The sequence below is a fragment of the Triticum dicoccoides genome, chromosome 3A (genome assembly GCF_002162155.2).
Source record: "Triticum dicoccoides isolate Atlit2015 ecotype Zavitan chromosome 3A, WEW_v2.0, whole genome shotgun sequence".
Taxonomy (NCBI): domain Eukaryota; kingdom Viridiplantae; phylum Streptophyta; class Magnoliopsida; order Poales; family Poaceae; genus Triticum; species Triticum dicoccoides.
This window is the reverse complement of record NC_041384.1, coordinates 437,745,827-437,760,130: the sequence shown is the minus strand read 5'-3', so window position 1 is coordinate 437,760,130 and position 14,304 is coordinate 437,745,827. Positions and strand designations below refer to the sequence as shown.

At 42.2% G+C, this 14,304-nt stretch overlaps 1 protein-coding gene across 4 annotated transcripts; it reads right to left on the bottom strand.

Annotated features, from left to right (window-relative positions):
• Positions 1-5,336: 5,336 nt before the first annotated feature.
• Positions 5,337-13,891, bottom strand: LOC119268450 (TATA-box-binding protein 2-like). 4 transcript variants are annotated; one of them, XR_005133191.1, is made up of 8 exons: positions 12,966-13,891; positions 11,171-11,229; positions 10,632-10,682; positions 10,035-10,075; positions 8,797-8,866; positions 6,556-6,631; positions 5,794-6,316; positions 5,337-5,715 (listed from the first exon to the last, which is right to left on the bottom strand). XR_005133191.1 is itself a non-coding variant. In XM_037550096.1 (7 exons), exons 2-7 carry the CDS (start codon positions 11,222-11,224, stop codon positions 6,303-6,305), a joined length of 306 nt encoding a protein of 101 aa, XP_037405993.1. In that variant the 5' UTR covers positions 11,225-11,229; positions 12,966-13,891; the 3' UTR covers positions 5,342-6,302. The 4 variants fall into 4 exon arrangements, 2 of the variants coding, with proteins under 2 accessions (XP_037405993.1, XP_037405994.1); XR_005133190.1 differs by having other exon boundaries at positions 5,811-6,316; XM_037550096.1 differs by having other exon boundaries at positions 5,342-6,316.
• Between the last annotated feature and the right edge of the window lie 413 nt (positions 13,892-14,304).

Sequence of the window (14,304 nt, the reverse complement as noted above, 5' to 3'; positions counted from 1 at the left end):
TTCTAGTATCGAGTTGTAATTCTTGAGTTGTAAGTAAATAAAAGTGTGATGATCATCATTATTAGAGCATTGTCCCATGTGAGGAAAGGATGATGGAGGCTATGATTCTCCCACAAGTCGAGATGAGGCTTCGGACTTAAAATAGCCAAAGAGCCCAATAAAAATATAAAAAGGGCCAAAAGCCTAAAAACAAAAAATGATAGAAAAAGAGAGAAGGGACAATACTACTATCTTTTTCCACACTTGAGCTTCAAAAATAGCACCATTTTCTTCATGATAGAGAGTCTCCTATTTTATCACTTTCATATACTAGTGCGAATTTTTCATTATAGAACTTAGCTTGCATATTCCAATGATGGGCTTCCTCAAATTGCCCTAGGTCTTCGTGAGCAGGCAAGTTGGATGCACACCCACTTAGTTTTCTTTTGAGTTTTCATACACTTATAGCTCTAGTGCATCTGTTGCATGGCAATCCCTACTCACTTGCATCGATATCAATTGATGGTCATCTCCATAGCCCATTAATTTGCCTAGTTAATGTGAGGCTTTCTCCCCTTTTGTCTTCTCCTCACAACCTCCACCATATTCTATTCCACCTATAGTGTTATATCCATGGCTCACGCTCATGTATTGCGTGAAAGGTTAAAAAGCTTGAGAACATTAAATGTATGAACAATTGTTTGGCTTCTCATCAGGGTTGTGCATGATAAAATACTTTGTGTGATGAAGATAGAGCATGACAAGACTTTATCATTTTGCAGGGATAACTTTCTTTAGCCATGATATTTTGAGAAGACATGATTGCTTTATTAGTATGCTTGAAGTATTATTATTTTTATGTCGATATTAAACTTTTGTTTTGAATCTTATGGATCTGAACATTCATGCCACCATAAGAAGAATTGCATTGATAAATATGTTAGGTAGCATTCCACATCAAAAATTCTGTTTTTATCATTTACCTACGCGAAGAGAGCATGAATTAAGCTTGGGATGCTTGATACATCTCCAACGTATCTATAATTTTTTATCATTCCATGCTATTTTATTATCTGTTTTGGATGTTTTATATGCATTAATATTATATTTTATATTATTTTGGGGACTAACCTGTTAACCTAGCGTCTGATGCCAGTTCTTGTTTTTTCCTTGCTTTTGTCTTTTACAGAAAATCAATACCAAATGGAATGAAACTTTTTGACGATTTTTCTTAGACAACAAGACACCTAGGAAGCTTAGGGAGGAGGCCAGAAGACCCACGAGGAGGCCACAAGCCCTAGGGGCGCGGGCACGCCCCTAGGCTTGTGGGCCCCTCGTGACTCTCCTAACCCTAACTCCAGCACTATAAATTCCCAAATATTCCCCTTATGTCAGGGGGCACACCAAAAATAATTTTCCACCACCGCAAGCTTCTGTTCTCGTGAGATCCCATCTTGGGGCCTTTTACGGCACTCCGCTGGAGGGGGGGGGGTCGATCACGAAGGGCCTCTACACCAACCTTGGTGCCCTTCCGATGATGTGTGAGTAGTTTACCACGGGCATAAGGGTCCATAACTAGTAGCTAAATGTCTTATTCTCTCTCTTTGATCTTTAATACAATGTTCTCCTCGGTGTTTTTGGAGATCTATTCGATGGAATCTTGTTTTGCGGTGCGTTTGTTGAGATCCGATGAATTGTGACTTATGATCAGATTATCTATGAATATTATTTGATTCTTTTATGAACTCTTTTATGCATGATTAAGATAGCTTTGTATTTCTCTACGATCTATCAATTTGGTTTGGCCTACTAGATTGGTTTTTCTTGCAATAGGAGAGGTGCTTTGTGATGGGTTCAATCTTGCGGTGTCCTCACCCAGTGACAGTAGGGGTAGTGAGGCACGTATTGTATTGTTGCCATTAAGGATAAAAAGATGGGTTTTTTACCATATTGATTGGATCTATCCCTCTACATCATGTCATCTTGCTTAAGGTGTTACTCCGTTCTTATGAACTTAATACTCTAGATGCATGCTGGACAGCAGTCGATATGTGGAGTAATACTATTAGATATAGGCAGGAGTCGGTCTACTTGTCACGGACATGATGCCTATATTCATGATCATTTCCTTAGACATCGTCATAACTTTGCACTTTTCTATCAATTGCTCATCAATAATTTGTTTACCTGTCGTATGCTTTCTTTAAGAGAGAAGCCACTAGTGAAACCTATGGCCCCGGGGTCTATTTTCTACCATATATTTTCAGACCTATAAAAAACCAAAAATACCTTGCTGCAATTTATTTATATTTATTTTATTTTTCCTTTTACTTATCTTTTATATCTATCTCTATTAGATCACACTCTTGCAAGTGACCTTGAAGGGATTGACAACCCCTTTTTCACGTTGAGTGCAAGTGTTTGTCAGTTTGTGCAGTTGCATATATTGGGGACTTGCTTGTGCCTCCTAATCGATTGATACCTTGGTTCTTAACTTAGGGAAATACTTATCTCTACTTTGCTGCATCATCCTTTCTTCAAGGGAAAAATCAATGAAAGCTCAAGAAGTAGCAATCCTTCGGTCGTCTTCTTCCTCGCGCCCGAGCTCCGTCGCACCCAAAGCCACGCCGCATCACTTCAAGTTCGACGACCATCTCGTCTACGACCTCGGCGTCACCAGAGCTCGCCGAAAAACTCCGGCCACTCTCCGCTGCAACTAGGTATGCTCAGATCTTCCTCATTAGATTTGTAGCATTCATCCTCTTGTGTAGTTCGTCGTAGTTCATCGGTGCTTACCACCATTCTTAGCCGATCTAGATTCCTTTTAGCAAACTGTGAAAGTGCTCTAGTTGCGGCCTCACCGCCATTTTCGCATCTGAAATCTCCATATTGCTCTCGAACCCCACTGATGGACAAGTTCATACTTCCATTTCTTGTTTTAGGTCTAGTAAATATTTCCTTTTCGAACTATTTTGTAAATCTGTAATTGTAACTGCTTTATCAGAATCTTGTTTATAGCCAACACTTAGTAGAAAAACCCACGAGGCATTCGAATAGCTAGAGTTGGCTTTATGATTTGTTGGCTCATCATTACTTGTTGTAACTCACTAAAACTTGATGGCCAGTTTGAATGGATATAACTGCCCTTTGCCTTGCCGACTTATCACTTTGAGAAGCTTGGCGAACCGCTTATGGCCATATGTGTCAGCTCATTCCTGATTGTAGCAGTCTCATTATTTTACCGACTTATAACTTGAATAAACCTGGCGATTTATTGCTTATGACTATAAGATGCCTGTTTATCATCATTGTTTCATTTCACAGTTTCAACTTTAGGCAACTCATCATGGCAAAAACTGATAAGGCTTGCAACTGGGTCAGATCCCAAGTTTCTACCCTTGTGCTTGCCGACCTCATGGGACAAGGCCTATTGCCAGCTCAAGAAATAATCAGCTGGCAGGCACCTGATGAAGAGAGTTCTCCCCATCCCGACCAAGGAGAAATCATTGTTTTCACATATCATCTCCAAAGGGGCTTCTCACCACCCGGGTCAAAATTCTTCCGGGATTCCTCAATTTCTTTGATCTCTGCCCTTGGGATATTGGTCCAAACTCAATGACCAATCTTTGCCAATTTCAACTTTTCTGTGAAGTCTATCTTCATATGGAGCCAATTGTCCCTCTCTTACGGGAATTTTTCTACATCAACCACCAGACCGAGTTCACAGATAGTCCTAGTATAGAACTTGGTGGGATTTCCATTCAGAGGCGAAAAACAATACTTTTTCCAAAGGCCAGGCTAGCGAGTCATCCGAAGGGATGGAACAGAACTTGGTTCTACTGCAAGAACACCGCCTCTTGAAGGCGAAAACCCCTTGCCGGTTTACAGATTGGACTGGGTCAACGCAATGGTGGCCTTTCTGGATTGACCGTCTGATGAAGAGTGACAACAAGTCGCGCCTGTATATTCAAAACTGAGGGCCTTGATAGCCAATGGGCTCACCGGGATTGACTTGACCTGGTGCTGGATAAGCTGGCGCATCCAGCCCCTTAGCCTGAGAGGTGATTTGATGTGTAACTATACCGGTGAGCCGGCGGATGCGCGGCGATTCAGTCAAGTTAACTTGTATGTTGGTGAAATCAACAAGGCTACGAAGAAGTTGCTAGGAGAGCCCCAGGAAAAATGTAACAAGACTGGGCTGGCTCCCTTCTGCATAACAAATCCTCTGCCTCCAGTATGTATCCTTGCACTTTCTTATTCATTCTACGTTTGACTTGTTCATCTCAATCTTAATTTCCGACTTATCATGTATGCAGGTAGACGACAAGTTTTGGAAAAAGAAGAAACCTCGCAAGTCTACCCCTGCCCTAGTTCCTCAAGAGAATGAGCCGGTCAATGCAGATGAGCTAGTCGGTGAAAATGAGCCGGAGGCAGAACTTGACTCGCTTAGCCTTCTTTTTATTCAATTGGCTGACGCCCCTTCTTCTCAGGATAATGCTGAGGCTAGTCGAGCCGGCCATGATGAGGTAATTTCAAATGTAAAGCCTTGAGCTTTTGCCAATCTTTGTCCTTATCATTTTCAGGGGTCTACATCTCTATTCCATACCATGCCAAACATTGAACATCCTGAAATATTTATCTTGAATGGATATTAGTTCAATATTGTTATGAATTACCAAAACCATCCGGGGATTGGTTGCGCTTTCAGCCTCTTGCGGATGCAAATCTGTATCTTCACACGAAGCAACTCTCTGCCTCCCATGGAAGCAAAAAATACATGTGTCTTTTCTTTTCAAAGAAACACAACTATGCCGCTCGTGGAAGCAAAAGAAAACACGTTTATTTCAAGCAAAAAAGAATCAATTTTTTTCTTCAAAATCTAGGAAAAACCAAAATACGAAAGAACACGGAAAAAATCATCTAAACCCCAAAAATGCATATGAAAACAAAGAAAAAACCATTCCGATGGAGAGCCCAACACGCGACACGTGACGGTGGCTGAGAGCACGCCAAATGACATGCTCTTACCACCAAAAGTGACCATTGCGAGGCTCCTGCAAGGGGTACACTTATTAGTTGCTCTCGCTTCTAGCTTTTTTTTAAAATAGAGGCATAGGCACGCCCGGGAAGGCGGCCGAGCGAGGGCACAGGCTGGGCCGTGGCCCACGAGCTATCTAGCAAGCGCTACAGGGGCATCTTGGCGCAGTGGGCGAAGAGCTCCCGAATTGGAAAGGAAGGGACAGGGCAGGCTGGGCGCTGGCCCATGAAGTAATTGAGCAAGCGAGGAGCCGGGCCCATCCCACGGAGAGCGATGTATTAGTGTGTATACCAAACTCTCAAAAAAATTGTGTACACCATTTTCTCAACCACAAATAAAGTGTGTATACCATTTGCTTTATAAAGAATTTGTCTAACAAAAATGCTATAGAAGGAATCAGTCTGTGTAGTGTGCACCACCCCTTAAAAAGAGTTCAATCATCACAAGCCCGAGAATTTAGGTGTAGTGGGGGTTTAATGATAAGAGTAAGACAACAGAAGTAATTGGAAAGGACAGCGCAATCTCTACTCCTAATATCTCAGTTGGTAGGTCACATTCCGGGTTTAATTTTCGTCCCACCTCACCCGGTCTTTTTTGGTACCTGCTCCCACCTCCCGCTCAGCCGCGATGAACCAAGAAAAACCCTAGGGCCGAGTCCCACATCCGCCCCCACGCGCCTAACCTCCCTTCGCACCCATCTGACACGAACAAACCGGCGAAAATTAACCAGCAAGAAAAACCCGGCGAAAATTAACCAGCGAAAATAAATCACAAACCAATCCCCCGCACGTACGAGCGAGGTCTCGTGCCCTCGAGCGAGAAACAGACGCCCGAGTTTGTGCCCTCATTCGCCCGCCGCCGCTCTTCATCCCTTCACCGCCGCCGCTCCATCCCTTCGCCGCCGCCCTGGCACTGATCCGCCGCTGGTCTCCACTGATCCGGCCTCCACTGATCCGGTGCATGTCCAGTTGAGGACCCTCAGCCGAACGCTTCCAGGATCCGGCGCCGATCCCTTTCAGGACCCGTCGCTGAAGATGTCCAGGATCCGTCTATCCCTTTCACCAGCCGCCGCCGGAGGCGTCCAGGATCCCGCGCCAGAGACACTCACATCCAGGTATCACATTTCAAACAGCCATATCATGAACTGATAAGAAATTAGGTATAATGTTACAGCCATCACATTTCATACACCCACCGCCAGTTCCATACTGCAAAGTAATACCAGTTCCATATGCATCACATCACACTGCACCTTCTATGTAGAATATGAAGATCTTGCAAGCTATCAGCCAACCAAAACTGCAAAGTAAAACAACAGCACGTAAGGTTCAGAATAAGTAAAACAGCTAATCTTTTTGCATTTTTCAACCATAACCGAAATAACAAATTGACCAAACATAATAAGTGAAGCAAATGTACAGAGAGCATAGCATGATTTCGTGAAGCAATGGTTTAGTTATAGTGTCAACCAGGAAAGCAAATAGATGCACTATGCATTTTGGATCAATGAGACATTTGGAACCATGCGACGGCTGCACCTTCTATGTAGAAGCAATTAGGATAATCTGAAGATCTCACAAGCCTCCAGCCTAGCAAAACATATCTCTGACAAAACTGCAAACCATAAGGTTCAGCACGTGCTGTTCAGAACAAGTTCACACGGAAACACAATAAACAGGACACTAATCTTTTTACATTTTTCAACCATAACCGAATTATCAAACTAAGACAACAAAATAAGTGAAGCAAATGTACAGAGAGAATAGCAGGATTTTGTGAAAAGATGGTTTAGCTATAGTGTCAACCAGGAAAGTTTTTCGCCGAACAATAAGATGCACTATGCATTTTGGATCAATTGTTTATAATAAAGCAATTGCGCTTAGTTCAAGGTAGAAGCAAAAAGATACACTAAACCAGAAAAGTAACTTGTTCCATGATAGTTAAAATGAAACCAGAAAAGTAACCTGTTCCATTATAGTTAAAATTAAAATTGGAGCATGCAAATTATATGGCTTTCACAGATCTGAAGAAAAGGTTTAGTTAAAATGAAGGGAGCAAAGGATTACCAGAATTATAATGGAAGATGGATGCATGATAAACATTTAAACAACAGTTTGTAGGCCAAAATAAGTAATAATCCAGTGAGTGCGTGCATTGATGACACATACAAAACATCTAATCTAAGGTTGATTGCATTAATTACCTATATTTTTATTGGCTGCAAAAGTTACAACTTACTAATCTAAGGTTGTAATGCATGCAGTTTACTGTCTATGCATTGTCGAAGACACAAACCAAGAACATCGTATGAAAAAGAGAGGACCAAACAAGTGAAACATTGCATTACAGATTTCAGAACTGCAGAAAACAAGATGAATTTGTTTATAATAGTCTCATCATCTTATGTCTATGGGAGCATAGATGGAGCTATATGCCTTGACCAATTTCCTAATAACACAATTTTCCCGAGTATTATAGCATCACGGTTAACAAAAGTGATGTCTGCACTCGGCTCTAGAACAAACAAATTTCATAATAGGTGTTCTACTCAGCAAGGAAACTGATTTCAGAAACCAGAATTTCCATGTTGACAATATATGTGGTCAGGCATCAAAACAGTTTGAAAGTTAGTGCATTCTTTATCCTTAATCATACATGCCGACCGGTCTATTTTCTTGTTCCTAGATTTCCTAGCTAAATGTGTATAGTTCCTTTCTGTCAGCTAAACGTCAATATGTTGGATGATGTTGTGGAGAGGGCCACCGAGAGGGGGTTTGCATTTCCAAAGTCAAAGGTTGCCATCGCCTTGACCTGCCTGGACCTCCTGACCTTTCACAACGCTCAAACAGGAAACACATGTTGGAGGAGGAGACCACAGGCTAATTGTAAGCATCAACTATTTGTTAGCTATCAATCTTGTCCTTTGAGCATCTATACCTTATTTCCTAAACCATTATGCATGAGCTTTGCAGGATGATTTGGATCAGTGAATCAGAGGATGACATGAACAGGTATTTCCATTCGATCATACCCAAAATGATAACGTATACCCTCACTTAACATGCATGTGCTTGTGTGGAGTGCCTGCAAAATTAATAGCTCAAGTCTCTCAACATGCAGATGTGGAGAGGCTTCTCCTAGCGTCATTGCAACTATGATGTGCATTTCCTTGCTTTCGGCTCTGATCAAGTTTGTAGCGTCTGGGAACGTGCATATGAAAATCCACACGTAATAGTATTGTAATGCGATTTGGCTGCTATATTTTTTTCACACTAGTTTCTAAAGATGTTCAAGTTATCTCATATAATATATCGAATTATAATGGATAAGTTAAGTGTACATACTGATTTGAAGATCCTTTTGCTGTCATACACATATTACTGCAGGACCATAGCGGACCATTGCAATGCGGCAAATCAAATCTCAATACTCGGCACTCTTCTATGTGGATCAGTAAGTTGTGTATCTACTTTCACTTTTAAATTGTGTGTTGAACACACTTGATTCACTTTGTGCCTGTTATTTTAATCTTGCTAAGTGCATACAGAAAAAATTCTACTTGCCCCTTGTCATGCACAAAATCGAATAAACATTGCAAATTACTTTACGCGAATCTGATCCTGTAGTTAAATATTATTTGGTCTAAGAAATGAGATGAAGTTTGTCCCTAGAATATATAATGGACAGAAAACAAAACCCAAAATGTGGCAATTCAAACACCCAAAATAAATTACTTGCATACCTTATTGAGATGATTTTTTTGAAGTTTATGCGTTTACCAGCTTGATGAATGATTCACTTGAGCTCATGGTACTTGTTTCACTTCTCACTCCAACTGACTTCTTACTCCTGAAAGCAAACATAATTGAAGGTCAAATAGTATACACAGGAATAAACACATCATTCATCTACTTTATATTTCCTAGATTCAGTGTAGTACAAAGGTATAACCGAAAAAAGTAAATGTGCCGAGTCAAGAAAAAATGCAGATAAAGAGAATAGTAAAAGACAGAGCTCGCCTAAGAAGTAAGACTGCTTATGAATGTGAGTTGTGACAGAAGAAAAGCAGGTAGGTATGCAGGGGTGATTTATTACAGGTGAATAACCACATGATGAAGAATATATTTTAGTAGAGATGAAGAATGCCTACATCTGTAGTATCAGTCCTTTATTTTATCCATTTTAGTAGGGATCTCTACTCCTAATGTCTCAGTTGGTAGTCTCCGCGGTTAATTTTTGTCCCACCTATCATGGTTTTTTTTCATCCCTCATCCCACCTCACTGTTAGCCGCGTCAAACCAAAAAAAAAACGTCCCGATGCCCCCATGCAGTACAGGGCCGCACCTCCTGTCGCACCCATCTACAAGCGAAGGAAAAAGAACCTATGAAAATTAACCAACGAAAAAAACATACAAAAATTAACCAGCGAAAAAAACCCTAAACCAATCGCACGCACGACTCTCCTGCCCTCCACTCGCACGCCTAACTACGCCCGACTCACTGCCCTCGTTCGCGGCCGCTCTCCATCCCTTCGTTGCCGCCCTCGAACATCAAGATCCGCTTGAGGAGACGTCGCCGATCCGTTTAGAACCCACCACCGATCACATTCAGGATGGAGGCGGAGATCCCCTTCTGGAGCCACACGTCGATCCCCTGATCCGCCGCTGAACCCTTTGAGGTCACGTCCATGATCCGGCGACGATCCCCTTCAGGAACCCTGAGCCTGCGCTGATCCCCAGACAGCGAGGTATTATTTGAACACAGCTTACACATATATCATACATCCATCGCATGTTCAAATATCCACATTATGACAAAGAGACATCTGTTAAGAACCTATATTTAACGCACCAGAATGGAAAGGGTGCACTCTATATATGCACTTTTGTTCGTTGCAAAGATTGTTCCTTGACTACATGTTTCACGTTCCAACAATGTATGTATGTCAATCAGTACCAAGTAGAACCATCGACAGCAAAATCACACCTTCTAGTGATGCATGTAGGTAGTACAATACCTTGCCAGGTTGGGAGAAGAAAACATCGTCAAATATTTGACCTGAAAGAATGTTTTGAATCAGTGTGATGCTTATCTAGAATCCACGGCCACACACAAAAAAAGATACTTCCAAATAAAGTTTGCACATGCAACACACATCTTCATTTTCATATGCCTGAGTAAACCATGACAAACATGCACTAAAAGGTGGGCATATGGTTTGTATATTTTATCAGCACTATTTTTTCACTCGCTCTAAAAAGGTCAATATATATAGTAATTTCCTTTTCCCTTTTATTTCTTAAACTGCTAATAAGATCATGACTCATCAAGGTTGATGCTTATTCATCTCATTTTCACTTGATCAATAAACGCAAAGCCCTGTTCATATCAGTACACTATCATGTATTTCATTATATGTAACCTCATCACGTGGTATCTCATCTAACTTGATCACATGGTTCCCAAAAAGCAAAGTTTTATTTCAGTTCAAAGTTTGAATTTTGCAGGAAAGCCAAGCTTCTGGATATAAGAGCATAATGAAAGTAGAAAACATTTACAATTTCTGAACCTTTCACCTCTGATATGTATGAAAGGAAATAAAGCTAGGCAATACCTTTCTAGCTGCGAGTTTACATTGCTGTTCACTTTTTGCTCCAGCGCAAACCTGATAACACAGCAACGGTATACTTTGCATCAGTATGTAATTAGGAGGATAAGACCACTAAGACAATAACTCCCTGGTATAACTATCAAATTCACTTTCCTGTAAAATGTTAACAAAGGCCACTGAATCAAAACATTTTTGCAGGTTTCCATTAAGGTGAATGGAATCAACTAATACCCAAGGAATTTTAATTGAAGTATAGTATCAATCCAATCTCGACAAATCTTTGCTTAACTTTTCAATGGCTGAATAGAGGGACTTTCTACTGATTAAAAAGATTTAATTCTGACATGTAGATAATAAGAAAAATATGTAGTGAACCCCAAACACTTAGTGTCCATGGGGAATCTGCATTGAATTTCAACACTTAGCTGACTACAACATGAATATCTACTCATATGCGCGTACAGTATCAGCTCCAACATCATTAGATAATCAAACTACAAAAGAACATATTCTGCATCAGATGTACATGAACTTGGCCTTACCATTTTTCCTGAAGCAGATATCAATGTGGTAGTTTTTGGTTCTCTTATCCGCATGATAACTGTAGCAAACCGTTATTCAAAATAGAATGTCAGCAAAGCAAAGCATAATATATATGCTTCTGAACAGATTTGCATGCATCAGAACAACAAAAGACAGAGCAAATGTCCAGATTTCACATATGTGCATTTCACATTGACAAGCCCATCTATTTTATGCCTAAAAAGAAGGCCAGGTGATCAATTTAAAAACGGCATTATCAGTTATGCCTACATTGTTCCATTTTCCTCACCTCAGACTGACAGTGAATAGGCACATGATGATCTTGCTTTAGTTACTGCATGCATGTGGTTGTCGTTTACACCTGAACTTGATTGCCTAAAACCCAATAGGAAGTTCTGATTTATTGTCTTCTACTCCCTCCGTCACAAAATAAGTGTCTCAACTTTGTACTAACTTCAGTACAAAGTTGTACTAAGCTTGAGACACTTATTTTGGGACAGCGGGAGTATTATTTTAGTCGTTGTTTTGGTGAACTCGGCTTGCGTTCTTGTTTACATTAATCTTGAGTTAAAGCCTTCTATTACTGGAGCATTGTATTTTGCTAGAGATTAATGCCCATATAGTCAAATGCCATGCCAGCTTTCAGGGTGTGATTTAAATTGAATCTAAAACAACCTTATCAGGGTTCCTATAGTACTCTGTTTGTTTTCAGAGGAAGTGATCTCAGAGGAGTGAAAAATGCATGTAGCAATGTTTCAGAACAAGGATATGCATTGTCCAATGCTTAACTGGTTTCATTCACTAATATAGAAAAACTGCTGCATCTGTTCTCTCCCGACATATCTGGACAGAATCAATACTTATCCAAACATCTGATACCCAACCCCTCCATCGAACTAAAAACAATCCCCCACCCCCAAATGCCTTCGTTAAAAAGGAAATAGACAACATGATATCCGCACCCCGCAATCACAGAAACAAAAAATCGCTACACAAGAGAGGCCTACGCACTCGCGTGTCTCCCTCCTCTCTCGCTCGCTCAACTCGATCCCCACACTACCGCCTCCACCGCCCACGTCTCTTGTCTCTCTCAAGACCCAGCACCGCTCCCCTCTCTCCGGCAATCGCCAACGCGCCCTCTTCGCCCACGAGCATTCCTACCGATGCGACCACGACAGCAGCCACGCTGCCCCACCACGCAACACTTGCATTGGACAGGGCCGGCCTTGGGATCAATCAAAGTAAATTATGTAGCCTCGTACTTGGAGGAAACGGGTGAATATTCTTCAGGTGCTGTCGCAAGGGACAGCAGAGGGCATGTTGTTATTTCTATCTGTCAGAATACGTCACCTAGCCGTAGTGTTGAGGAGGCTGAAGAAAAAGCAACCCTTATTTGGTTGCACGCACTCTCGAGGATTTACAGGAGCCCCGTGATTTTGGAACTTGACTGCCAAATTCGGATTAAGGAACTGATGACAGGGAAGCAGTCCCTCTCCCCCTGCTATGGACTGCTAAGAGACATCAAGCAAGCACCGACAAACTTCTCGGATCATAGTATCAGCAGTGTGGGGAGATTGTGCAATGCCCTTGCTGATGGGATTGGAACGTTGGCCAGGAATTCGGAAGACCAGGAGAGGATTGCTGACGTACCGGACTGCCTCACCCGCTTATGATCTCTGAATTTGTGGTTTCAACATAGTAGCTTTACTACTCTGAATCTCAAAAAGAAAAAGGTTGTGCCTCTCCGTGGGATAATCATGGCAATTTCAAGGGGTAAAAATCAGGGGGAATTACCTGTAGGGGATGGAGCCAACGGCGGCCGCGTTGGACCCTGACCATCGAACGCGGAGACGGCGCCCCCGCCGGCCTCAAAGTTGTCGTCGCTGTCTGCTTCCTCGTCCTCGAAGAGCCTCCATGGCGCCGGACCCCGGCCACCCCTTCGTCAAGCCACCGGCAACCGAAGCCAACAAGACCTCGCGCCCCTGTCCCATGAGATGAGCCCCTCCTGTGGTCTTGCGCCGCCGTCGTCCCGCGAGTCACAGGCCACCTCGCCGGAGATGAGCACCGCCACGGATCCGGCCAGAACGGGAACGAATTGAGCAGCCACACCCGGATCAACGCGTCCCTGTGTCTGTCGCCGTCGGATGCGCCACACCCAGCTCATGGGAGCTCCAAACCCCGCGCTGCACCTCTCCTGCATCCCCAGCCTGCACTTATCCCTGTGCTCGAGGCCGCCGCCATTGGGCCGCTCCTCTTACTTGAGCGTCCGTCGCTATGGACCTATCGTCCTCCTCCAACCGAGGCCGTCGCGGGACCAGCCGTGACCTTCGTTGTGCGGCAACCGCCGATGCATGCGACGGATGCGGTGGTCGGCCGGCAGAGTCGCGCGGTTGCGGCAGGAGCTTGTGGTCACGCGCAGCGGATGCGGCGGGGGAGGGGAGACCGGGAGAGGGGCGAGAGAGGTTGAGTGAGTGGAGAGGAGAGGAGAGAGTACTGGGGGAGATAAGGTTGCGTTTCGTTCGGTGCCGAACGAAATAAACTTTTTTTTTGGAATTCCTAATTTTTTAGGCTTAGATTGGGTGCTGGTTGGGCCGTGCTGGATAGCTAATTTGGGCTTTGGATCGGCAACGTTTGCTCTACGAAAATAGATAGATAAATAAAATATATATACCTCAAAAAAAAAATGTATATATATATTAAACATGGTTCATACAAATAAATATTTTATATACTTTTTAGATATATTGAGAGTATCACAAAAAATATTGGGAGAAGAAACCGAATATACTTGGTTTATGTTGGTTTGCTTGCATGTTTTTATCTTTTGTTGAACAATTTTCCATAGCCTATATAAATAATTTAAAATGATTTAGGAAATTTTAGATGAGTACTTATTTATATATGAACATTATTGTTGGTTGCTTTCCACGAGAGAAATGCAACGTCTTTTTTAATAATATGAAAAAGTTGTTCTTTTTTACAAAATAAAACAGTTGTGTTAGTTTCACTTTTATTATTATTATACATTATATATGTTTATATGATGCAGTATAAAATAGCGTTTATATTTCATGAGAGATAGAAAGTGACAGATTCCGACATACGCACTGATGTAACGATGACAAACCGGACT

Coding starts and splice junctions, on each gene's coding strand:
- LOC119268450 (XM_037550096.1), bottom strand. CDS start 11,224: ATGCGGATAAGAGAACCAAAAACTACCACATTGATATCTGCTTCAGGA. Junction 8,867..10,034: donor TCTTCTCCCAACCTGGCAAG/GTATTGTACTAC, acceptor GTTTGCTTTCAG/GAGTAAGAAGTCAGTTGGAG. Junction 6,632..8,796: donor GTGAATCATTCATCAAGCTG/GTAAACGCATAA, acceptor TATGGTTTGCAG/TTTTGTCAGAGATATGTTTT.